Source organism: Nerophis ophidion, linkage group LG20 (assembly GCF_033978795.1).
Source record: "Nerophis ophidion isolate RoL-2023_Sa linkage group LG20, RoL_Noph_v1.0, whole genome shotgun sequence".
Lineage (NCBI taxonomy): Eukaryota > Metazoa > Chordata > Actinopteri > Syngnathiformes > Syngnathidae > Nerophis > Nerophis ophidion.
In genome coordinates, this window is record NC_084630.1 from 18674279 (window position 1) to 18701415 (window position 27137).

Below are 27137 nucleotides of genomic sequence, written 5' to 3' on the forward strand. Positions count from 1 at the left end.
AGATTGTTGTCTCTGATGATATCATTAACTAACAACGTTTTGGGAGACAATGATCTTATGTTTAAAAAACCTATATTATAGGTAGTGGGCTGTTTTAGGGAATTTTTGATCAAATTATCCGTAGTAGCAATATTAATAATGTTGTGTTTATTATGCCCAGTGCATTCAGTATAATTACGACCATATCTAGGAATTGATACGACGGGAATGTTCCGATTGTTTGATTGTTGCTCTGATAAACTGCATGCATCATGGTTAGCCTCCTCAGTAACGGGGATTTTCCGATTGTTTGTTTGTTGCTTTGATAAACTGTACGCATCATAGTTAGCCACCTCGGTAAAACACATGTCCAACTCTGAAACACTCAAAGCAGAAAAAACTTGTTCTAATTTAACAGACTCCTTACCCAGACCAGTAGTCTCGCATCTTTCATCTAAATCCGTCTTCAGGATGGAGGGAAGTGGTGTTCTGTGGGGATTAGCCTTCTGCTTTGTTTTAAGCCCCGCTCGGCATCCACGTTTCCGATCACACCGCTGGCGTCTGCTCCGTAGACGGCCCCCGCTGCTACTAGACTCCCCTGCTTCACAGGCCGCTGGATGTAGCCGCCGATGTATTCCCATGCTAGTTAGCATGTTTAGCACGCCCGCGTCTATCAGTCCAAAACGGCCCGATATGTCCATATCCAGAAGTGTCTGGCGGTCGTACGTGATCACGGAGTGACCACGATGCGAGCCAGCCATGAAGTCTGCAGAACTGTCCGGCATTTCCGCCAAATGTTCCATCTTTAGCAAGAGCACCGCAGTGTCGCAGCCCGTCCGGGCGCCGCCATCTTGCTTTTAGACCTTCTTGAACAATATGATCGAGAAAGTTAACCGAGGATTTGTGGAACTCACACTTCTCGGCCTTGACGAACAGACGGTTCTCTAGTAGGCGCTGCAGAACCAGTCGGACATGGTGTTTGTGTTCCTGTAGGGTTTTTGAAAAAATGAGAATGTCATCAAGGTACACCACAACAAATTGGTCTAGCATGTCTCGCAGTACATCGTTTACCAGCGCCTGAAAAACCGCCGGGGCATTCGTTAGGCCGAAGGGCATCACCCTGTATTCGAAATGCCCCAGGTGTGTGTTGAAAGCTGTCTTCCATTCATCCCCCTTCCTGATGCGTACCAGGTGGTACGCGTTGCGGAGATCCAATTTACTAAAAACTGTGGCGGGCGCGAGGGGCTCAAAGGAAGAGCTCAGGAGTGGGAGAGGGTATTTGTTCTTGATTGTGATATTATTTAGTTGACGGTAGTCAATACACGGGCGTAGAGATCCATCCTTCTTGCCCACAAAGAAGAATCCTGCCGCCACTGGGGACTTAGAGGGGGTAATGATGCCGGAAGCAAGAGAGTCTGAAATTTATTCCTGCATCGCCTTCTTTTCGGGTAGGGACAGATTGTATAGGCGACTAGATGGGAGGACAGCATTGGGCACAAGGTCTATGGCGCAATCGTATGGTCGATGCGGGGGAAGGGAGAGTGCCTGTTCCTTGTTGAAGACCTCGGCAAGGTCATGATAGACAAGGGGAACATTAGTGAGGTCCTTGGGAGGTACGGTGGCCTTGGGGCTGACACTCGGAGGAACTGCGGATCCCAGGCAGTTAGCGTGACATGTAGCGCTCCAGGCCAGGATCTTGCCTGTGGACCAGGCAATGTGGGGCTCGTGCTTGCACAGCCAAGAGCGACCAAGAACTAGGGGGGCAATGGGAGCATCCAAAACCCAGAGGCTAATGGTCTCAGTGTGGTTCCCAGAGAGGGTAAGTGAGAGGGGTTCCGTCCTGTGGGTTATGGGACCAAGGGGGTGTCCGTCCAGGGCTTGAGCCGGTAAGGGGGTCTCAAGCGGTAGGAGCTGTATACCCGCCTGTCGAGCGAACTCCCGATCCAAAAGGCTGTCGTCCGCTCCAGAATCCAGGTAGGCCCCGATAGTTAGGTTCGTGGAATTCCATGACAAGTTCGCTGGGAAGAGGATGCCAGGATTCCTCCGCTTGCGGGGAACGGACGTATGGCTCACTAGGATTCCCCTGACTAGTGAGCCTTGTCTTTTGGCCGTATCGGGCAGTTCCTGATCACATGACCTGCCACCCCGCAGTAGAGACAGAGGTGTTGCTGGAAGCGCCTCTCCCGTTCTTCGGCTGCTAGGCGGGATCTGCCTAGTTGCATGGGATCGTCCGTGCTGGTGGCCCCAAGGGCAGGTAGTGGTGGCCACACGGCAGCGTGCGGTCTGGTTTGGGGACTTTGACTTGGGCTGCTGTGCGCTCGCTCAGCAGCTCGCTCGATAAGTCTCTGGTCCATCTGGAGAGCGAGGTCAATTAAGGCCCGGTAGGACGTCGGGCGGTCCCTTAAAAGTCCGTCCTTTACTGCGTCACTGAGCCCGCGTCGGAACGCGCTCTGGAGCGCCTTATCCCCCCACCCGCTCTCAGCTGCGAGGGTGCGAAACTCCAGGGTGTATTCGGCCACAGAGCGGGAGCCCTGTTGAATGGAGTGGAGGCGGGAGGCGGCATACCCCCGTCCACTGGGTGGTCAAACACAGCCCGGAACTCTGAGCGGAAGGCAGAGTAGTCAGTTCCGAGTCCGCTGCTTTGGTCAATCGCCGCTGTGACCCATCGCAGTGCTCTGCCTGACAGGAGGGAGAACAGGAAGGCAATCTTGGCCCCATCAGAGGAGTAGCGGGAGGGCTGGTGCTGAAATATAAGCTCACACTGAACCAAAAATCCCCGGCAGAGTTCAAAATCTCCCTCAATTGTTTTTGGGATGGCAATCTTGGGTTCTCGGGTGAGGGAGGTGTCCCATGTTGCCGCAGCTGCGGAGGCACCCGTACCCGGTGCAGGTGGAGGGGGGGTTCTTGGTTCAAGGGTGTCCAGCCTTGACAGCAGGGTGGCAAAGGCAGCATTAAGCTGGGTCTCCAAGTCATCAAAACGGGACTGGTGCTGCTGGAGGATAGTGTGCATGGTGGAAAGATCAGGGGTAGTGGTGTGTTGGGGAGAGGAAGTGGGGCGACCTCTTCCTGTGCCGTCTGGTTCTGACATGGCCAGAACGTACTGTGAAGGTTTCAGGGAGAAGGAGACGGCACAGAGACTGGGAAAAGCTTATAGCCTGGGGCGTCTTTATTTTAACAAGGATATATCTAATGCTGTATGTATATATATATATATATATATATATATATATATATATATATATATATATATATATATATATATATATATATAATATAATATATATCTATACAATAATATTTCAATATAATTGATATAATATAGTATTTGATATAATATATTATACAAAAGTATATTATATATTATTATATAATATTATACTATATTATTCTATATATATATATATATATATATATATATATATATATATATGTGTATGTCAAATCTGATGGGTATGTAACAAAGATGAAATGGGTGCAAGACTATGTGTGGAATTTAACGGGAGGTGTTATTTACCGCAAGTGTTGGAGGTGCGTGTTGAGAGGAGCTGAGCTGTCAGGCGCGGGCAAGGCAGGTAGGGAAGTCCAAGGCGGAAGCGTGGTCGAGAGGCAGGAGAGAGTCGTCGTTTGTCTGGGGGCGAGCAAGGGATCGAAAACCAGGAAGCCAGAGGAAGACAAGGGGAATCCAAAAAGGCACACGACACACAGCGTGGCTCGGGAACGCACACAGGGAGCTGCGGGGTGAGGAAAGACACGACAATTAACGCATGGGAAAAAGGCACAGAGATCAGGATCAAAAATTCAACTAGGATGCTGGAGACGAGCTTACGGTACAGTTGCTACGTTCTGGCAAAGGATCACTGGTGGCGGGGGTTCTTGTAGTCCTCTCTTTCATTAGTGCCGGTTGCGTTGATTACAGATGGAGCGCAGCTGCCTGCCGCGGTTTGAGTGACATGCGCGCGGCTCCCGACAGATTGCGCACGTGTGTGTGTCCGAGCCGTGACACCGTGTAGTATTTTATATTTTATACGTAAGTAGTAAAACCTTAAAGTCACATCTTAAGTGCACAGGAAGCCAGTGCAGGTGAGGTCATATTCATTTATCAACTGAATGATGTGGTTCGTGTCATGGGTTGCATCTTGCGTATTGTCAATGTGTGTCATGATTGTGTTTAGTCGCTTTTACCTTACGGTCCAGTTCAAACGTCATATTCGTTCAGATCTTCCATGTTTCTAATCACCAGCACTTTGACGTTCTCCGGAGTACCGTTGAGTTTGATGAATACTTTACAGTTCGCTGTCCAACTTTGTAGAATTTTCTTCTCTCTCCTCATTTGGCGTGCTTTTTGAGGTATATCAGCATTTGGTTTGGTCAAATGGTCGTTCATGTATACCATGGTTGTCAAACTCAAATACAGAGTGGGCCAAAATTTTAAACCGAACAAAGCCGCGGGCCAAGGTTGAACAAATTAACCTCTTAATGGGGACCCAAACAAGTTTTGCATTAAATATTGAACAAGCAAGACTTATATGACTTTATAGGGACATGCAAAATCGAGTTTCAAATAATACTAATAATTTGCAGCCTTCTCAGGTAAATATCAAAATAAACTTTTCCCACTGGCTAATAATATATTTGTATATTGTAGCGTCCAGGAAGAGGTAGTGCTGCAATGGGTTCTGTGTATTTGTTCTCTTGTGTTTATGTTGTGTTACAGTGCGGCTGTTCTCCCGAAATTTGCTTGTCATTCTCGCTTAGTGTTGGTTCACAGTGTGGCGCACATTTTTAACAGTCTTAAAGTTGTTTATACGGCCACCCTCAGTGTGACCTGTATGGCTGTTAACCAAGCTTGCATTGCATTAGCTTGTGTGTGTGTGTGTGTGTGTGTGTGTGTGTGTGTGTGTGTGTGTGTGTGTGTGTGTGTGTGTGTGTGTGTGTGTGTGTGTGTGTGTGTGTGTGTGTGTGTGTGTAAAAGCCACATATATCATGTGACTAGGCCGGCACGCTGTTTCTACATAGGAAAAGCGGATGTGACGAAAGGTTTTAGAGGACGCTTGAGGCAGTACCTTTAAGGCACGCCCCCAATATTGTTGTCCAGGTGGGAATCGGGAGAAATTTGGGAGAATGGTTGCCCCCTGGGGATTTTCGGGAGGGGCACTGAAATTTGGGAGTCTCCTTGGAAAATCGGGGGTGAGGGTTAGCAAGTATGATTATTAGCGGTGAATGCGGTGTTACAGCTACACCACCGCTGTATAATACCGGCGGGCCAGCTCTACTGTTAATTTGATATTGCCTCAAGGGCCAAATGAAAATACACGGCGGGCCAAATATGGCGCGGGCCATAGTTCGACACCCAAGATGTATACGTTTGTTCCTTTTAGCTTCCTTCCCTGTTTTAGCAACGCGATCTTGTGCTTCCTGTTTACAAATCTCAGGATAACGCTCGGCTTGTCGTTTGTCCCAATCCTGGGCAAAAGGTGACATGCTTCGATGCTGTTACGGTCCAGTTGTATATCCTTGGACTGCATGAAGACCGCTACCTGTCGCTCCATTGAAATGGCATCCAACTCCGCCGGCATTTGCTGGGGTTACAGCTCGTGTGTAAGACCAGGGTTTGATGCTAAGGCCAGTAATGATCACGTCATTGATCCGTGTATACTGCTCAATATCAGCAACTCTGTTCTCCAGAATTGCATTGTTCTTGTCTTTCTCCAAATTGTCAGCTCTTATCCGATCCAGCTGCACAACAAGGGCCATGATTGTTTTCTGCTGCTCCTTGATTGTAGCAACTTCCTCGATCAGAGTATCGATCGCCTTTTTAAGTTCACTATAATCAGCCTTAGGGCACTTTGTAACAGCACACCGGCTAGTTACTCCAGACATTCACTTGTTAATCTTTTTATCCTGAACATTAACATTGCTCCTCTTTTACTTCTCAGACCATCTCCTCCGTAGTTGTGTAACTTTTAAAATCAAGCAAAACACAACAAAAATATAACAAAGGGTAATAAAAACCTACAATATATACGTAATTACTCCCATTTATGACACTCAAAAGTGCAGATTTTGACCATTGAAATACTTTCTATAGTTCTAGAGTCGCGGTCATTTAAAAACAGCTAGCCTGACTCCATCCTCGTACCATGTTGATCCAGCGGGAGATGAAATTGAATTTACCATCAATCAATCAATAAATCAATGTTTACTTATATAGCCCTAAATCACTAGTGTCTCAAAGGGCTGCACAAACCCCAACACAAACCACTACGACGTCCTCGATAGGCCCACATAAGGGCAAGGAAAACTCACACCCAGTGGGACGTCGGTGACAATGATGACTATGAGAACCTTGGAGAGTACGAAAGATATGGATGTCGAGCGGGTCTAACATGATACTGTGAAAGTTCAATCCATAATGGATCCAACACAGCCGCGAGAGTCCAGTCCAAAGCGGATCCAACACAGCAGCGAGAGTCCCATTCACAGCGGAGCCAGTAGGAAACCGTCCCAAGCGGAGGCGGATCAGCAGCGCAGAGATGTCCCCAGCCGATACCCAGGCAAGCAGTACATGGCCACCGGATCGGACCGGACCCCCTCCACAAGGGAGAGTGGGACATAGGAGAAAAAGAAAAGAAACGGCAGATCAACTGGTCTAAAAAGGGAGTCTATTTAAAGGCTAGAGTATACAAATGAGTTTTAAGGTGAGACTTAAATGCTTCTACTGAGGTGGCATCTCGAACTGTTACCGGGAGGGCATTCCAGAGTACTGGAGCCCGAACGGAAAACGCTCTATAGCCCGCAGACTTTTTTTGGGCTTTGGGAATCACTAATAAGTCGGAGTCCTTTGAACGCAGATTTCTTCTTCCTATTTATAACACTCAAAAGTGCAGATTTTTACCATTGAAATACTTTCTATAGTTCTAGAGTCGCGGTCATTTAAAAACAGCTAGCCTGACTCCATCCTCGCGGGAGATGACATTGAACTTACCATGGACTCCCAGAGACTAAAACCACTCATTTATTGGAAATATGGCACAGGATGAAGTTAAAAAGGTTGACTTTACACTTCAGTGTTTCCCCCCAGAAAAATGGTTAGTGTCTCTCCAGGGGAACACATATTATTTATTCAAAAATAATCAAATAACAATATCTTTTAATAAATAGTCCTAGTTACCTGAGATACTAAGCATGTCATTATTTCTTAGTAAGTCAATATTTTGACTTAGAAATTTAATAAGTCAAAACAATGACCTATCAAGTCAAATAATGACTTACGAAGTCGAATTAATGACTTACTGTAAGTAAAAAAAATTGCAATAAGCGTTTAAAAAAAAGAGTTAAAAGTGCTGGCATGTTCAACCATTCATGCTTAATTTATTACAGCATTTGGGAAGCATGTAGTTGATTTTTACTGAATGAGACACCCAAAATGTACATTAGAATAAAGAAAGGGGGATTTACAATATTAAATATGAACAATAAAACACTGAGTAGTAACAACATTTGAACATTGCTCCTCTTTTACATCTCAGACCAGCTCCTCCATAGTTGTGTAACTTTTACAATCTAGCAAAACACAACACGTCTTAATGGCGACGACATTTTTGATGTTGATGGTCTAAAAAAAATTATGTAGAACGTCCGGCGGGCCAGATCTGTGCTACTTTATATTACAAATGGCAATAGCGGAGGATGAATGCCCCGCAACAAGAGGATGGAAGAAAAAGAAGGAGCTTATTGACCCTGGCTCGGACTAAAATGACGGGAGAGCACAATTTTTTTGTAACTTATGCAGATCCCAAATACACAACAGCAGGTACCAAAAAAGTATTTTTGCTGAATAGGGTGAAACAAAACAGTGCCGGTGTGGGATTCATGTATACACACACTATAATCCATCGGTCCATTTTCTGCCGCTTACATTCCCTTTGGGGTCGCGAGGTTCGCTGGTGCCTATCTCAGCTACAATCGGGCGGAAGGCGAGGTACGCCCCGGACAAGTCGCCACCACATCGCAGACACACCATGATAATATTCCTATTTTGAAGCACAGTACGTCGGACTATGGTAGCCGTAATGCTACGTCAATGCATTGAACGGTGCGGTTTCGTAGCTCACGTCGTGCTAAAGCATTTTGACGGATTTTTGTGCACCATGTGTGATGTTTTATATTCTTAAAGGAACATCAAAGATTTTGGTCTTAGTCTCATTTATAGCAGTGGTCCCCAACACTTGATAATTTGTCGGGCGGGTGGGGGGGGGGGGGGGGGATTTTGTTAAATTTTTTATATTTATTTATTGTTTCTAGTGGTGAAAAGGGGAGTTTTTTTTGAGTTGGAGCACTAATTGTAAGTGTATCTGGTGTTTTTTATGTTGAAAAAAATAAATACAAATTATAAAAAAAAATTCTGCTCAGAGGTTGGGGACCACTGATTTATAGAACAGGCTTTAACCTGCAGTCTACACATCTCTCTGATGTGTGACTGCTGTCTCCGGGTCAGACGTATCATTACACCATGTCCCTATTAAAATAGTTTGGAGGTCAGTAAGTGCAAGCAGCATTAATACATACATAAGGTGCACCGGGTTATAAGGCGCACTGTCGATTTTTGAAAAACTGAAAAGATTTTAGGTGCACCTTATAGTCCGAAAAATACGGTACTGCTTTCTTGGCTAAGGTAGTTGTTTTTGATTATGCAGATTGTTACTCTTAGTTTTCTGTCGTTTTTTTTACTTACGCAACTTGTTTTGTTTTTCTGTTAAATTCATGGACACAGTGGCACTTCTCTTGGGAAGAGTGTGACATGCTTCGACGTCGTCACAGTCCAGTTTGATTCCCTCTCTTTTTCAAAAAGTGCACAAATTACAAAATTATTGTGGAGGACCTGCGCTTCCGGGTTCTCCGACACACCAATCACCGACAGGCCAGGCTATTTCAGGTTCATGACAATGGTTTATTTTTCTAGAAATTGTCATTTCTGGGGCTTATCAGCAATTGTGACCTTCTGTCAGTTTTGCTCTTGCTCGTCATCCACGTCTACTGCCTTTAACAGAGCGACAGGAGATTAGATAAAGACGCCCTGGTGGGACATCCACACACCTGTCACTGATCCCGAAGCCAGTCCTGGCACACCCTGCTTTGCTGCAGGTGCGCAGGCCACGCCCTCACCCCAACATACACAATTATCTATTGGCAAAAATTTACAAAATGTAGAGGAGATCTATCAACAACAACTAACACAAGCCTTCTGTTGTGTACTAAAGGGAATTTAAGTAGTACAAACCATCCATCCATTTTTCTACTGCTGGTCCCTTTCGGGGTCACGGGGGGTGCTGGAGCCTACAAGCCGAAATTACAACAACTTTAAATATGCTTTAACTATTGTAATATTCAGTATAGGCTACTAAAGATAATGTGGATATGGGTGACATCGTATTTCAAACCCCGTTTCCATATGAGCTGGTAAATTGTGTTGGATTTAAATATAAACGGAATACAATGATTTGCAAATCATTTTCAATTCATATTCAGTTGAATAGGCTACAAAGACAACATATTTGATGTTTTAACTGATAAACTTTTTTTTTTTTTTTTTCAAAATATCATTAACTTTAGAAATTGATGCTAGCAAGATGTGACAAAGAAGTTGGGAAAGGTGGCAAAAATACTGATAAAGTTGAGGAATGCTCATCAAACACTTATTTGGAACATCAATCAATGTTTAATTATATAGCCCTAAATCACAAATGTCTCAAAGGACTGTACAAACCATTACGACTATGACATCCTCGGAAGAACCCACATAAGGGCAAGGGAAACTCACACCCAGTGAGCAGGGAGAATTCACACCCAGTGGGGACGCCAGTGACAATGCTGACTATGAGAAACCTTGGAGGGGACCGAAAGCAAGGGATGTCGAGCGGGTCTAACGTGATACTGTGAAAGTTCAATCCATAGTGGCTCCAAAACAGCCACGAGAGTTCAGTTCAAAGCGGATCCAAGACAGCAGCGAGAGTCCCGTTCACAGGAAACCATCCCAAATGGAGGCGGATCAGCAGCGTGGAGATGTCCCCAACCGATACAGCCGAGCGGTCCATTCTGGGTCCCGACGAGCGGTCCATACTGGGTCTCGACTGTGGACAGCCAGTACTTCATCCATGGTCGTCGGACCGGACCCCCTCCACAAGGGAGGGGGGGACATAGGAGAAAAAGAAAAGAAGCGGCAGATCAACTGGTCTAAAAAGAAGATCTATTTAAAGGCTGGAGTATACAAATGAGTTTTAAGGTGAGACTTAAATGCTTCTACTGAGGTAGCATCTCGAACTGTTACCGGGAGGGCATTGCAGAGTACTGGAGCCCGAATGGGAAATGCTCTATAGCCCGCAGACTTTTTTTGGGCTCTGGGAATCACTAATAAGCCGGAGTCTTTTGAACGCAGATTTCTTGCCGGGACATATGGTACAATACAATCGGCAAGATAGGCTGGAGCTAGACCGTGTAGTATTTTATATGTAAGTAGTAAAACCTTAATGTCACATCTTAAGTGCACAGGAAGCCAGTGCAGGTGAGCCAGTATAGGTGTATTATGATCAAACTTTCTTGTTCTTGTCAAAAGTCTAGCAGCCGCATTTTGTACCAACTGTAATCTTTTAATGCTAGACATGGGGAGACCCGAAAATAATACGTTACAGTAATCAAGACGAGATGTAACAAACGCATGGATGATGATCTCAGCGTCGCTAGTGGTCAAAATGGAGCGAATTTTTGCGACATTACGGCGATGAAAGAAGGCTGTTTTAGTAACGCTTTTAATGTGTGACTCAAAAGAGAGAGTTGGGTCGAATATAATACCCAGATTCTTTACCGAGTCCCCTTGTTTTATTATTTGGTTGTCAAATGTTACAGTTGTATTATTAAATAGAGGTCGGAGTCTAGCATGACCGATAATCAGCATTTCCGTTTTTTTGGCGTTAAGTTGCAAAAAATTAGCGGACATCCACTGTTTAATTTCATTAAGACACGCCTCCAGCTGACTACAATCAGCTTTAGGGGCATGTAGAGTTGGGTGTCATCAGCATAACAGTGAAAGCTAACACCGTATTTGCGTATGATGTCACCTAGCGGCAGCATGTAGTTGCTGAAGAGTACAGGGCCAAGGACGGAACCCTGGGGAACTCCACACGTTACCTTAACGTAGTCCGAAGTCACACTGTTATGGGAGACGCACTGCACCCTGTCAGTAAGATAAGAGTTAAACCAAAACAGGGCTGAGTCTAACATACCAATTCGTGTTTTGATATGCTCTAATAAAATATTATGATCGACGGTATCGAAAGCAGCGCTAAGATCGAGGAGCAGCAACAAAGATGACTCATCAGAATCCATCGTTAGCAATAGATCATTAGTCATTTTTGCGAGGGCTGTCTCAGTAGAGTGATTTGCCCTGAAACCGGATTGATGCTCTGAACCCTTTGATGATATTATGGACCGTAGATGTTGAAATGCCTGAATTTCTTGCAATTGCACTTTGAGAAACGTTTTTCTTAAACTGTTTGACTATTTGCTCACGCAGTTGTGCCCCATCCTTTCTTGTAAAAGACTGAGCATTTTTTGGCAAGCTGTTTTTATACCCAATCATGGCACCCACCTGTTCCCGATTAGCCTGTACACCTGTGGGATGTTCCAATTAAGTGTTTGATGAGCATTTATCAACTTTATCAGTATTTATTGCCACCTTTCCCAACTTCTTTAGCACCTTTTGCTGGCATCAAATTCTAAAGTTTATGATTATGTTTTGTAGCATATTCAACTGAATATGGGTTGAAAATGATTTGAAAATTATTGCAATCCTTTTATATTTACATGTAACACAATTTCCCAACTCATATGGCATCAGGGTTTGTACAAATATACAGAAAGACAATTCTTAATCTTGTTTGGTTTCATTTTTAATCAATGTTGTTTGTTTGCATACCTCATTGACAGTCCAGTGAAAGTCTCACGCATTATTGTGCACTGAGACAGCTAAAAAAAGATTCCACTCTTAAGCGGTGTAACACCACAAATTATAGGTAACAGCTGCTCTGCCTCCGTTTCCTCATTTCAACAAGGACTTTGCACTTGGCTTGCACAGTGTTTACTCCTGTCAGCTGTCTGTTATGTGCGTTTGAAGGACTCTAATATAATTAGGAATTGCCAAAGCTAACCTGCTTGACATCTCATTTTCCGATGATAGAAGGCGTTTGTACACTCTGTGCTGCACATTTACAGTAGTCCGACTGGATCCAGCAAACGTGACCTCCTTTTCTGTGATGTGTCTGAGTTATGCTCTTAGTGCTCATATTATTAAATGGAAAGATGCAATAAGTATGAAGTTGGTCAAATTAATGAAACTACCTCTAATTATGGTGTAAGGTCAAAGCTTGTTATCTGCTTTAGTGTATGTTGTCAGTCCTTTACAGTGCTTCAACGCACAGGTCTTGAATTACAGGTTTTCCCATGCGCACACACACACACACACACACTGGTTATCATTTGGAATGGGGACCAAGTTGTTGTTCATGACTTGTGGGGACCACACTTTCTACAGGGATAAAAAATGAATAAGTCACATGGCCACTGCTCAGTTAGCTCATACACGTCTCTAAATTTCTGGATTGATGAAGTAATGTGCTGATCAGTCTTACTGGGGACCCTGGGGTAAAATAATAATTTGGTTCATGACTTGTGGGGACCACCCTTTCTACAGGTTATGAAGGCATACAAAATAAATAAGTAACATGGCCACTGCTCAGTTAGTTCATACACGTCTTTAAATCTCTGTATTGATGAAGTAATGTGCTGATCAGTCTTACTGGGCACCATGGGGAAAAATAGTTATTTGGTTCAGGACTTGTGAGGACCACACATTTTCTACAGGTTATGAAGGCATAAAAAAATAAATAAGTCACATGGCCACTGCTCAGCTAGCTCATACACGTCTTTAAATCTCTGGATTGATGAAGTAATGTGCTGATCAGTTTTACTGGGGACCATGGGGAAAAATAGTTATTTGGTTCAGGACTTGTGAGGACCACACTTTCTACAGGTTATGAAGGCATAAAAAATAAATAAGTCACATGGCCACTGCCCAGCTAGCTCATACACGTCTTTATATCTCTGGATTGATAAAGTAATGTGCTGATCAGTCTTACTGGGGACCCTGGGGTAAAATAATAATTTGGTTCATGACTTGTGGGGACCACCCTTTCTACAGGTTATGAAGGCATAAAAAATAAATAAGTAACATGGCCACTGCTCAGTTAGTTCATACACGTCTTTAAATCTCTGTATTGATGAAGTAATGTGCTGATCAGTCTTACTGGGCACCATGGGGAAAAATAGTTATTTGGTTCAGGACTTGTGAGGACCACACATTTTCTACAGGTTATGAAGGCATAAAAAAATAAATAAGTCACATGGCCACTGCTCAGCTAGCTCATACACGTCTTTAAATCTCTGGATTGATCAAGTAATGCGCTGATCAGTCTTACTGGGGACCCTGAGGTCAAATAGTTATTTGGTTCAGGACTTGTGAGGACCACACACTTTCTACAGGTTTATGAAGGCATACAAAATAAATAAGTCACATGGCCACTGCTCAGCTAGCTCATACACGTCTTTAAATCTCTGGATTGATGAAGTAATGTGCTGATCAGTTTTACTGGGGACCATGGGGAAAAATAGTTATTTGGTTCAGGACTTGTGAGGACCACACTTTCTACAGGTTATGAAGGCATAAAAAATAAATTAGTCACATGGCCACTGCCCAGCTAGCTCATACACGTCTTTATATCTCTGGATTGATGAAGTAATGTGCTGATCAGTCTTACTGGGGACCCTGGGGTAAAATAATAATTTGGTTCATGACTTGTGGGGACCACCCTTTCTACAGGTTATGAAGGCCTAAAAAATAAAAAAGTAACATGGCCACTGCTCAGTTAGTTCATACACGTCTTTAAATCTCTGGATTGATGAAGTAATGTGCTGATCAGTCTTACTGGGGACCATGGGGAAAAATAGTTATTTGGTTCAGGACTTGTGAAGACCACCCTTTCTAGAGGTTATGAGGCATAAAAAATAAATAAGTCACATGGCCACTGCTCAACTAGCTCATACACTTCTTTAAATCTCTGGATTGATGAAGTAATGTGCTGATCAGTCTTACCGGGGACCCTGGGGAAAAAATTGTTATTTGGTTCAGGACTTGTGAGGACCACACTTTCTACAGGTTATGAAGGCATAAAAAATAAACAAGTCACATGGCCACTGCTCAGCTAGCTCATACACGTCTTTAAATCTCTGGATTGATGAAGTAATGTGCTGATCAGTCTTTCTGGGGACCCTGGGGAAAAAAGAGTTGATATGGTTCATGGGGAACAAATTTAAATAATCTTGCATAATTCACACACATTTGTACGTGACTACTGAGGACCATTTAAAAGAAAAAAAAAACTTTCAAATTAAATATGACATGATACTCAGAATACAGCACTACAGCTGTCCTCTTATAGGACGTTTCACCACTTAAATATACCAGTTACAGCCCGATGAGGGGGCTGCTGTGCAAATATCTCACACTCAAACTAACCAGCAAACATGTTTTTTGGGCCAAAGCTCAAAAATTACTTAGGCATCTTCAGAATGGATCTGACCATCATTTAAAAAGGTTCCCCGTTAGGCGACCTGTTTTTTTTTTTGTGTCCCCATACCGTCAGAAGTCTCCTAAAGGTGACTGTGTAAACAGAGCAATGTCCCCATTAAGTCAGCATTGCCAGAACACACACATACACACATTCTTGTATTTGTTTCCTTCTTGAGACCTCTGAAAAATGCCCTTTCTTGATATATAAAGATGTGCATTTAGAACATTAATAATACATACATACTATGTCAATATAATAAAAGCTTTTTGTGAAAAATGAATTGGAATTTCACAAGAAAAATATCACAATTTCTCAAGAAAAACGTTGAATTTTGGCCATATAATAATAAAAGTCGTCATTTTACTAGAAAATGGTAAATGGGTATTACTTGTATAGCGCATTTCTACCTTTTTTTAGGAACTCAAACCGCTTTGACACTATTTCCACATTCACCCATTCACACACACATTCACACACTGATGGCGGGAGCTGCCATGCAAGGTGCTAACCAGGACCCATCAGGAGCAAGGGTGAAGTGTCTTGCTCAAGGACACAACGGACGTGACTTGGATTGTAGAAGGTGGGGATTGAACCAGGAACCCTCAGGTTGTTGGCACAACCACTCTCCCAACCGAGCCATGCCGTCTGAAAAACTGAACATTTGCGCAATATTATGATAAAAGTTGGAATTTTACTCAACAACAGTCGCAATTTTACAAGAAAAGCTTAACATTTTGGCATTTTTATGAATAAAGTCGTAACTTAACTTGACAAAAGTAACACTTTTTTACGAAAACTTAAAAATTTGGGCAATATTACAATAATAATGATTGGAATTTGACTTGGCAAAATTATGGTGGCGACTTGTCCAGGGTGTACACCGCCTTCCGTCCGAATGTAGCTGAGATAGGCTCCAGCCCCCCCGCGACCCGGAAAGGGAGAAGTGGTAGAAAAATGGATGGATGGAAAATTATGACAAATGTCAAATTTTACTGTAGAAGCTAACTGTTAATGGCCACTATAGTCTTAGCACAATTTCACAAGAAAAACTTGGATTTTTTGCCGTATTATAATAAAAAACGTCATTTTACTCAACGCAAGTCAAAATTTTACAAGAAAAAATGAACATTTTCGCAATATTGTGATAAAAGCTGGAACTTCACTCAATAACAGTCGCAATTTTACAACAAAAGCTTAAAATTCTGGCATTTTTATTGAAAGACTCATAACTTTACTCGACAAGAGTGACACTTTTTGTACAAAAACTTAACAATTTGGGCAATATCATAATAATAATAATTGGAATTTCACTTTGCAAAAACTATGAGGTGGCGACTTGTCCAGGGTGTACTCCGCCTTCCGCGCAAATGTTGGTGAGATAGGCTTCAGCACCCCCACGGCCCCGATAGGGACAAGTTGTAGAAAATGGATGGATGGAAAATTATGACAAATGTCATAATTTTACTGTAGAAGCTAACTGTTAATGGCCACTATAGTCTTAGCACAATTTCACAAGAAAAACTTGGATTTTTTACCGTATTATAATAAAAGTCGTCATTTTACTCAACGCAGGTCAAAATTTTACAAGAAAAACTGAACATTTTCGTAATTTTATGACAATGGTCGGAATTTTACTCAATAACAGTCGAAATTTTACAAGAAAAGCTTAACATTTTTGCATATTTATTAAAAGAGTCGTAACTTTACTCTACAAAAGTGAAACTTTTTTTACAAAAACTGAAAAATTTGGGTATGATCATAATAATAATAATCGGAATTTCACTTGGCAAAATTATGAGATGGCGACTTGTCCAGGGTGTACGCCGCCTTCCGCCCGAATGTAGCTGAGAAAGGCTCCAGCACCACCGCGACCCCGATAGGAACAAGTCGTAGAAAATGGATGGATGGAAAATTCTGACAAATGTGATAATTTTCCTGTTGAAGCTAACTGTTAATGGCCACTATAGTCTTAGCACAATTTCACAAGAAAAACTTTGATTTTTTGCCGTATTATAATAAAAGTCGTCATTTTACTCAACGCAGGTCAAAATTTTACCAGAAAAACCAAACATTTTCGCAAGATTTTATGACAAAGGTTGGAATTTTACCCAATAACAGTCGAAATTTTACAAGAAAAGCTTAAAATGTTGGTTTATTTATTAAGAGTCGTAACTTTACTCTGCAAAAGTGAAACTTTTTTTACGAAAACTGAAACATTTGGGCAATATCATAATAATAACAATCGGAATTTCACTTGGCAAAATTATGAGGTGGCGACTTGTCCAGGGTGTACGCCGCCTTCCGCCCGAATGTAGCTGAGAAAAGGCTCCAGCACCACCGCGACCCCGATAGGAACAAGTCGTAGAAAATGGATGGATGGAAAATTATGACAAATGTCATAATTTTACTGTTGAAGCTAACTGTTAATGGCCTCTACAGTCTTAGCACAATTTCACAAGAAAAACTTAGAACTTTTGCCGTATTATGATAAAAGTTGTAAATTTACTCAACGCTAGTCAAAATTTTACGAGAAAAAATGAACATTTTCGGAATATAATGATAAAAGTTGGAATTTTACTCAATCATGTAAATGTTTGCATTTTTATTAAAAGAGTCATAACTTTACTTGACAAAAGTGACACTCTTTTTACAAAAACTTGAAAATTTGGGCAATATAATAAAAATAATAATCGGAATTTCACTTAACAAAGTTATGAGATGACGACTTGTCCAACGTGTACGCCGCCTTCCGCCCGAATGTAACTGAGATAGGCTCCGCCCCCCCCCCCCCCCCCCGTGACCCTGGTAGAAAATTGTATGGATGGAAAATTATGACGAGTGTCATAATTTTACAGTAGAAGCTAACTGTTAATTGCCACTATAGTCTTAGCACAATTTCACAAGAAAAACTTGGATTTTTTACCATATTATAATAAAAGTCGTCATCTTACTCAATGCAAGACAAAATTTTACTAGAAAAATTTAACATTTTTGCAATATTATGATAAAAGTTGGAATTTTGCTAAGTAACAGTCGCAATTTCACAAGAAAAGCTGAAAATGTAGGCATTTTGATGAAAAGAGTCATAACTTTACTTGACAAAAGTGACACTTTTTTACAAAAACTAAAATATTTGGGCAATATCATAACAATAATAATAATCTGAATTTCACTTGATAAAATTATGAAGTGGCGACTTGTCCAGGGTGTACCCCTCTTTCCGCCCGATTGTAGCTGAGATAGGCAAAACGCCCCCCGCGACCCAAGAGGGGAATAAGCGGTAGTAAATGGATGGATGGACGGATTTTACTCATTACAAGTCAAAATCTTACACGAAAAACTGGTTCTTTTCAGAATATTATGATAAAAGTTGGAATGTTACTCAATAACATTCGCGATTTTACAACAACAGCTTAACATTTTGGCATCTTTATGAAAAGAGTCGTAACTTTACTCAACAAAAGTCGCAATTTTTTACGATAAACTTAAACATTTGGGCAATATTACAATAATAATAATCGGAATAAAACTTAGCAAAATTATGAGGTGGCGACTTGTCCAGGGTTTACACCGCCTTCCGCCCGAATGTAGCTGAGATAGGCTCCAGCACCCCCCGCAACCCCGAAAGGGACAAGTGGTAGAAAAATGGATGGATGGAAAATTTTGACAAATGTCATAATTTTACTGTAGAAGCTGAGGTGAGGTGGCGACTTGTCCAGGGTGTACCGCTCCTTCCTGTGTCCTGGGCATGACGTTAAATTGCATCCGGCAGTGGAGGCTCCTCTATGGGGTCCTGGGGCACTAGGAGGTTAACCCCTTTACTACTGTTACCCCAGGTGGTCCTTGGCAAAGACCTAGTACCTGACTGCTCCTTAGCCAGGGATACGGTGAAGACCTCAACTGCGGAAGATGGTAGATTTTAAGAACTACCACCACGGCTGCGATGGCGGATGAAGGCTGCAGCAGAAAAGGTTCCCCAGTCGTTTTGGACTCCATGCCACTCGACCCTAACCAGATTCTGTTAAGAATTGTGTGGTGACTGTCCGTGCACCAGTCTCCCCACGTGACTCCGAAAGGGACAAGGGGTAGAAAATGGATGAATGGAAAATATGACAAATTACATAATTTTACTATAGAAGCTAACTGTTAATGGCCACTATAATCTTAGTACCAGAGTGTATTTGTTCATCCTATGGTCAAATACGAGACACGGGTTGTCTTACGTCAGCACAGGAAGTCGTAAAATCAGCTGTTCGGGTTTTTTGTATCGGAAAGTCCTTCCTTAGCTGACGTCTTGTTTTATCTATATTGCTGCCTTTGCAACTGTCAATGTTTACTTTTGCATGCACGTTAAATCAACCAAAAATCCTGACTTTGGAGCAATGTTCACGAACTGTAGTATTAGGCTCTCCATTAGATGCAATTGTTTTAACTTGTTCACCGGTCCTCAAGTGGAAGGTACTTTTCTTTGTTGATGTCTCAAGAAGGGTAGAAATACAAGAAGACACACACACACACACACACACGCATGCATGCACACACACACACGTGAATGATTACAAGCACTGGGTGTGGAAACACGCTGCATTTGTCCTGCTGGTTCTGCCTCTACCAGTCTGACTGTCTCTCTTGTCACGTTTCAGTACTCAATGTCCCAATGTGGGACCTTGTCGCCCAGGATCAGCGCCACCTGTGAGCCGCTGTTAGCGCTTACTCACACCAACACACTCGAGATGGCCGGAGAAAGTGTGCCAGCAGGTCTGGACCTGAAGGAGAAGGGCGAGGAGGAACTGTGGGAACTCATTAATGACAACCGGCACCGGATCTCCTTGGGAGTGCGGCCGTGCATTGTGATCCCGTACCTCCGACAAGCCAGGGTCCTCACCGAGATGGACGAGGACGAGATTTTGTCCTCCCACAACCTTACCAACCGCTCCATGAGAACAAGTAGGCTTTGTTTTTTTCTCCTTACTGTATAACTAATTTCCAGTTTTAATTAAAATGCAGCTTCCTTAAACACGTTTTATGAAATAGTGGTGACCAAAGTGCCAGAACAACATCACAATTCACTCATAAAATATTATGAGGGCACATTTAACCCTTGTGTCATCTTCCTATTGTTGTTACTCAGCCAGCGTTTGTGGGTCTGATGGACCCCTTGTATTTTGTGGCTTTTAATACCTCACAATCAAATAATTTGATATTAAAATACTGAACAGATGTTTACATTATATGGGCTTCACGGTGGCAGAGGGGTTAGTGCGTCTGCCTCACAATACGAAGGTCCTGCAGTCCTGGGTTCAAATCCAGGCTCGGGGTTCAAATCCAGGCTCGGGATCTTTCTGTGTGGAGTTTACATGTTCTCCCCGTGAATGCGTGGGTTCCCTCCGGGTACTCTGGCTTCCTCCCACTTCCAAAGACATGCACCTGGGGATAGGTTGATTGGCAACACTAAAATTGGCCCTAGTGTGTGAATGTGAGTGTGAATGTTGTCTGTCTATCTGTGTTGGCCCTGCGATGAGGTGGCGACTTGTCCAGGGTGTACCCCGCCTTCCGCCCGATTGTAGCTGAGATAGGCGCCAGCGCCCCCCGCGACCCCGAACGGGAATAAGCGGCAGAAAATGGATGGATGGATGTTTACATTATCCCAATAAACATCTGTTCAGTATTTTAACATAACAGTGTTTGAGTGTGTTTCTGTACCTGCGGTTCCCACAAAAGGCTGCAACATTGTCTGTCAACACTGCCTGCTCTCATTTTCTCGCACATTTGACCCTCCGATGTTCTGTGTACCTACACTCTGTCTTTCTCTTGTCTAAACCTGCTATGTGTGTTTGTGGTACACAAAACATCAATTTCCACACTTCTATTAGCCCCCGGTCCAGTGGACCCGGACATCTTATAAGTAATAGAAATGTGTAGGGGGGTGTATGGTGTGTGGTCATTACATATGTATTCTGATATATGTTCTTCACAGAAAATGAGCCAAAGTCAGTGAAATTAATTCATTGTATCATTTTTATTTTAATAAAAAATGAAAACGGGTCCCACAGACCCGAATACCGCACAAGGGTTAAAATGACGACAGGTCCCCTGGTGGGCTAGTACAGGTCTTTTCGACTAGTGGCACGCGGGCCAAGCCCAGCCCGAAAACGACACCATAACGGCCCCCAAGTTCCTTTCAAAACTTACAAGACAAACATTTTGGCAGCGAATTCCTTAACAGCCTGGAGTGCTTCTGTTGTATGGAGGAACTAAAATTACTGTAGACCACAGGTGTCAAACTCAAGGCCCGGGGGCCAGATGGGGCCCGCCACTTCATTAATTGTGGCCCTCGAAAGCCACGAAATACTATGTATCAAAAAAGTACTGTAACTTTTCTAACCAAATGTATTATATATATATATATATATATATATATATATATATATATATATATATATATATATATATATATATATATATATATATATATATATACATATATATATATATATATATATGTATGTACTGTATGTATGTATATACCATCCATCCATTTTCCTACCGCATATTCTCTTTGGGGTCACGGGGGGCTCTGGTGCCTATCTCAGCCAACAAATGGACGGAAGGCGGAGCACACCCTGGACAGGTGCCCACCTCATCGCAGTGTATATATATATATATATAAATATATATATATATATATATATATATATATATATATATATATATATATATATATATATATATATATATATATACGTATATATACGTATATTTATACAGTGTATATATGTATACATATATACAGTATATATATATATATATATATATATATATATATATATATATATATACATATACGTATATTTATACAGTGTATATATGTATACATATATACAGTATATATATATATATATATATATATATATATACATACATATATACATTTATATATACAGTGTATATATGTATACATATATACAGTATATATATATATATATATGTACATGTACTCCATGTTAGCGCAAATTATGTTAATAATAATGTCTATATTAGATTATAACATACATCCATAACGTGGATACATATGCCAAATCGCGATATATTTATCTGTACAGTAATACATTTATTTATATCTGCACCTTATTGCTCTTTTATCCTGCACGAGCTAATACAACCAAATTTCGTTCTTATCTCAACCGTAAAGTTCAAATTTGAATGATAAAAAAATTGAAAGTCTATGCAAAAATATATTATCAAACATTCAAACCATCGTTTGAATAGAAGTAGATACTAATAAAATTGTGCAATGTAAAAGTAGCAAAAGACTTCATGGGAAAATGTGAAATGCGTCCTGATCTGCGATCCGGATCATGTTTTTGTTATGTTCTGTTAGTTTTAGACTCCATTAGTTCCTGTTTGTGTGCAACCTTGTTTGTTTTAGTTACCATGGCGACTTATGATTTTCACCTGCCTCTGGTGTTGGGGGCGCACACCTGTTTCCAATCAAGAGACATGATTTTAGCCCACCTTTGCCAGTCAGTCGTCCTGGCGTCATTATTGTTTTTATGCCACAGTTTCATCTTGTGCTATGCCATAGTTATGTTAGTTGTTTCATGCCACAGTAAGTCTCGTTTGTTCTATGTCCATAGTTCATGCTAAGTGTTAGCGTCTAGCGTGAAGTTTTTGTTATTTACGGCACCCTCTCCTTTTGTTTCAGTTCCTCTCTTTTGTGATATGTAGGATTAATTAATTAATACATATGTTCCTACCTTCAAGTCCTGTCCGGAATAGTCCGTTTGCATCCTGGGAGAACAAACCTCGAAGTGTGCTGCAAAAACCACGTTATGGTAAAATGTAATGTTGCTTTTGCGGATTTTTTCTCTAAATTAAACTGTGGTGCCATTTTGACATTTACGGAAATACACTAAGAAATATGCAGTTGTCGATTTGCGGTTGAAGAAAAAAAAACTGGCAGCTCAGGTGCCAAAATCTTACTGTAAAGTTGTTGTTTTTTTAATTTACAGTAAAAAAATAATTAAAACAAATTCTTGGCAAATGAGCTGCCTTTTTTAAAACCAGAAAAACAGCAGTACAGTTTTTCCATTTACAGTAATATAGACTACATTTTGAGGGGAAATTATTGCAATTTACTATATATATATATTTCTACATTTTAGTAAAAAAAAATTATTAAATGCATAGTAAAAAGTGTGCAATAATAGTATTCACTGTTAGAAGTGGCCCTCTGGGGCCAAACATAACTGCGATGTGGACCATTTGACACTTCTGTTGTGAAGAGATTCCTTGGATTGACATTTGAACTTGAAAACGTCAACTTCAATCATCACCAAAACGATGGTGATGATTGAACTGCGGAAGATGGTAGATCTCACACCAACACACTCGAGATGTGTTGGTGTGAACAAGGGGACGGGTCAAATGCAGAGGGTCATTTCCCCACACCTAGTGTTTGTGTGACTATCAGTGGTACTTTAACTTTACCTTTAACTTGTGCGTTACATAGCTGGGGGGCTCCTCAAGGCACCCCTTCAAATCCTCTCATTTTTAGTTATACTAGTGGTTTTCCTCAATTTAAATGTAATTCCCAGGTGTCAGAGCTTGGTCCGCATCACCGGCAGTAAGTCGGACCCGTTTCCAGTGACGGTTGGACTCCGCCAAGGCTGCCCTTTGTCACCGATTCTGTTCTTAACTTTTATGGACAGAATTTCTAGACGGAGTCAGGGCGTTGAGGGGATCCGGTTTGGTTTCTGCAGGATTAGGTCTCTGCTTTTTGCAGATGATGTGGTCCTCATGGCTTCATCTGGCCAGGATCTTCAGCTCTCACTGGATCGGTTCGCAGCCGAGTGTGAAGCGACCAGGATGAGAATCAGCACCTCCAAGTCCGAGTCCAGGGTTCGCGCCCGGAAAAGGATGGAGTGCCATTTCCGGGTTGGGGAAGAGATCTTGCCCCAAGTGGAGGAGTTCAAGTACCTCGGAGTCTTGTTCATGAGTGAGGGAAGAGTGGATCGTAAGGTCGACAAGCGGATCGGTGCGGCGTCTTCAGTAATGCGGACGCTGTGTCGTTCCGTTATGGTGAAGAAGGAGCTGCGCCGGAAGGCAAAGCTCTCAATTTACCTGTCGATCTACGTTCCCATCCTCACCTATGGTCATGAGCTTTGGGTAATGACCGAAAGGACAAGATCATTTCTCTGGGGCTCTCCCTTAGAGATAATGTAAGACGCTCTGTCATCCGGGAAGAACTCAAAGTAAAGCCGCTTTTCCTCCACATGGAGAGGAGCCACATGAGGTGGTTCAGGCATCTGGTCAGGATGTTTCGGGGAAGACCCTGGACACGTTGGGAAGACTATGTCTCTTGGCTGACCTGGGAACGCCTCGGGATCCCCAGGGAAGAGTTGGACGAAGTGGCCGGGGAGAGGAGAGTCTGGGCTTCCCTGCTTAGGCTGCTGCCCCCGCGACCCGACCTCGGATAAGCGGAAGAAGATGGATAGAAATAACAGGGACATAGAAAACTACCCTTGCGGTGTCAAGTATTTATCATTATGCTTTTATTCCGCCTATAAGACCCAATAGCTAACCACCATCCAAAAACCGCAGACAATCGTCCATTTATATTTTGGGACTTGAATATTAACCAAGTACTAGTGACATTGTTATTACAAGCGCTCACTATTTATAGCGGCGCCATTATCACCAGCTTCCGTGTCAGTTTTGACATTGTCGACTGATCAGCTGCTTCCTTGTTCTCGCGCTTGTAACATTTTTTATTGTAGATCATAAATCATCCCTCTAGTTTGCACAGTAGAAAGGACGAAGACGAACTGCGACAGGTCGGTACACTTTGACAGCCAATTTAGACACGGGAAAGGCGAGAACGACACAAAAAGACGCCTGTGGTTCCACAGTCGGCATCCGAAAGACAGCAGAGCGCGTACAGTAGGTGATGTTTTATTATTTTTGTTGGCTCTCGTGAAGTCTGTCATGAGTAGTAGTTAGTTGTTGAAGGACAAAGCAAAGGTGATGCGTTGTTTTGAAAATGAATGCGCCGCCAAATGCATAAAATGATCCAAATACATAAATATTAAATGTTTTGATACATGTTACTACATGACATATATACTTACATCATGTATATATGAAACATGCAAAATCTTCCACGAGTGAAATATTTGATGTGACGCACTCGGGGGTTGAGGTGGGGAGGGGTGAGGGTAGTGGGGGGTGTATATTGTAGCGTCCCAGAATAACTAGTGCTGGAAGGGGTTCTGGGTATTTGTTTTGTTGTGTTTAGGTTGTGTTACGGTGTGGATGTTCTCCCGAAATGTGTTCGTCATTCTTGTTTGGTGTGGGTTCCCAATGTGGCGCACGTTTGAAACAGTGTTAAAGTTGTTTATACGGCCACCCTCAGTGTGACCTGTATAGCTGTTATTGTCGTTGTGTTGGGAGATCTTTTTTAGAAGATCTGAAGGGGGACTGTTGGATATGGTTGTCTTTTTATTTCCTAGTCAGATTTTAGAACAGCTAAAGTGTGAGCCTTTTATATAGATCTTGAATTGGGAATGTTGGAATGAAGCCATAACAATCTGTTATCTCAACTGTCCGAGGTAGGGAGGAGAAGAAGAGGGGCAGGTGAGAGTGAGTGAGGAGGGAAAATCTGCCATTTTAGGATTAGATCAATTTGAGCCGGGCATTGAACTGTTGTATCTAGATTGATCTCCCAAAGCGCTTTGGTTATAAAATATCAAAATGAGCAACCTCTGTCTCTGATTGTTTTAAAACCAGCTTATGTGTCATAAAAAAACCAGGGGGGCATTGACCGAAGGAAGAACGGGTCCAAAACGCAACACTGTTGATCAAGAATGCCATGATTGACAATCAATCCACTACCTCCTTCTCTCACTATCTCGGTCACAGCTCCTTCACAATTTGTTTTGTTCTTAACCTCTCTTAACACTGTACATACATTGAAAATACACGCGACCTTGACACAAAACGCCGGACATTTGAGGCATTTAAGAAACTCTGCCCGGACAGTCATGCAAAAAAAAAGTCTGCGGGCTATAGAGCGTTTTCCGTTCGGGATCCAGTACTCTGGAATGCCCTCCCGGTAACAGTTCGAGATGCTACCTCAGTAGAAGCATTTAAGTCTCACCTTAAAACTCATCTGTATACTCTAGCCTTTAAATATACCTCCTTTTTAGACCAGTTGATCTGCCGCTTCTTTTCTTTCTCCTATGTCCCCCCCTCCCTTGTGGTCCGATGACCATGGATGAAGTACTGGCTGTCCAGAGTCGAGACCCAGGATGGACCGCTCATCATTCTTACCCAGGATGGACCGCTCGGCTGTATCGGTTGGGGACATCTCTACGCTGCTGATCCGCCTCCACTTGAGATGGTCTCCTGTGGACGGGACTCTCGCTGCTGTCTTGGATCCGCTTGAACTGAACTCTCGCGGCTGTGTTGGAGCCACTATGGATTGAACTTTCACAGTATCATGTTAGACCTGCTCGACATCCATTGCTTTCGGTCCCCTAGAGGGGGGGGGGTTGCCCACATCTGAGGTCCTCTCCAAGGTTTCTCATAGTCAGCATTGTCACTGGCGTCCCACTGGATGTGAATTCTCCCTGCCCACTGGGTGTGAGTTTTCCTTGCCTTTTTGTGGGTTCTTCCGAGGATGTTGTAGTCGTAATGATTTGTGCAGTCCTTTGAGACATTTGTGATTTGGGGCTATATAAATAAACATTGATTGATTGATTGATTGAAAGGAGCACATGTCCGGGAAAAAGAGGACATATGGTCAGTCTAGTGTTCTAATGATCTCATGATCTGTGGTCTGGATTATGTTATTGTTATTTTTTGTTAGTTTTGGACTCTTTAAGTTTCTTTTTTCGCTCCCTTGTTTTATTCACCATGGCGACTCATTAGCTTCACCTGGACATGCACCTGCTCTAATTAAGAGCCTATTATTAAAGCCTGTCATTGCCAGTTAGTCGGACTGGGGACATCGCTCTTTTCATGCTCGTAACATGCCATTGCTTTATTCGTGCCGCAGTAAGTCTTGTTCGTTCTATGCCATAGTTTATTTAGTTGTTTTCTATGTCCATAGTTCAGTCTAAGTGTTAGCGTATGTTTCCTGCGTTAAGTTTTATGTTCCTTATTCTCTCGTGCAATCGGCACGCTTTCCCTTTGTTTTAGTTCCTGTCTTTTGTACTGCATAGTTAGATTAATATTAAACATCTTCCTACCTGCTATCTTTGTCCGGAAAAGTCTGATTGCATCCCGGGAGAATAATCCTCGCTGTAAATTGCGAAAACCCCCTCGTCGTGACAGTTATTATTTAGTGGTCAATTGTACGGAATATGTTCTGTACTGTGGAATCTACTAATAAAAGTCTCAATCAATCAACAAAAAGAACTTTAGAATAAAAGGACTCAAGTGAAGTCAAAAGTAATCATCCATAAATTTACTTGA

General features: G+C 42.3%; 1 protein-coding gene across 5 annotated transcripts in view; it reads left to right on the plus strand.

The window, feature by feature from the left end:
* The first annotated feature begins 3683 nt into the window (after positions 1-3683).
* The window catches only part of card14 (caspase recruitment domain family, member 14), a 123006-nt gene continuing 99552 nt past the window's right edge, over positions 3684-27137 (plus strand). For 2 of the 5 annotated variants that reach the window (XR_009803113.1, XM_061880642.1), the window contains exon 1: positions 19237-19607. Coding sequence is in view for 4 of the 5 variants with exons in the window: in XM_061880642.1 (XP_061736626.1) it covers positions 19310-19607 (298 nt within the window). In the remaining variant the exon portion in view is untranslated. Of the gene's footprint in view, positions 3807-3940; positions 4060-19236; positions 19608-27137 lie in introns of those variants that run through there. The other 3 variants (XM_061880639.1, XM_061880641.1, XM_061880640.1) reach the window with 3 other exon arrangements.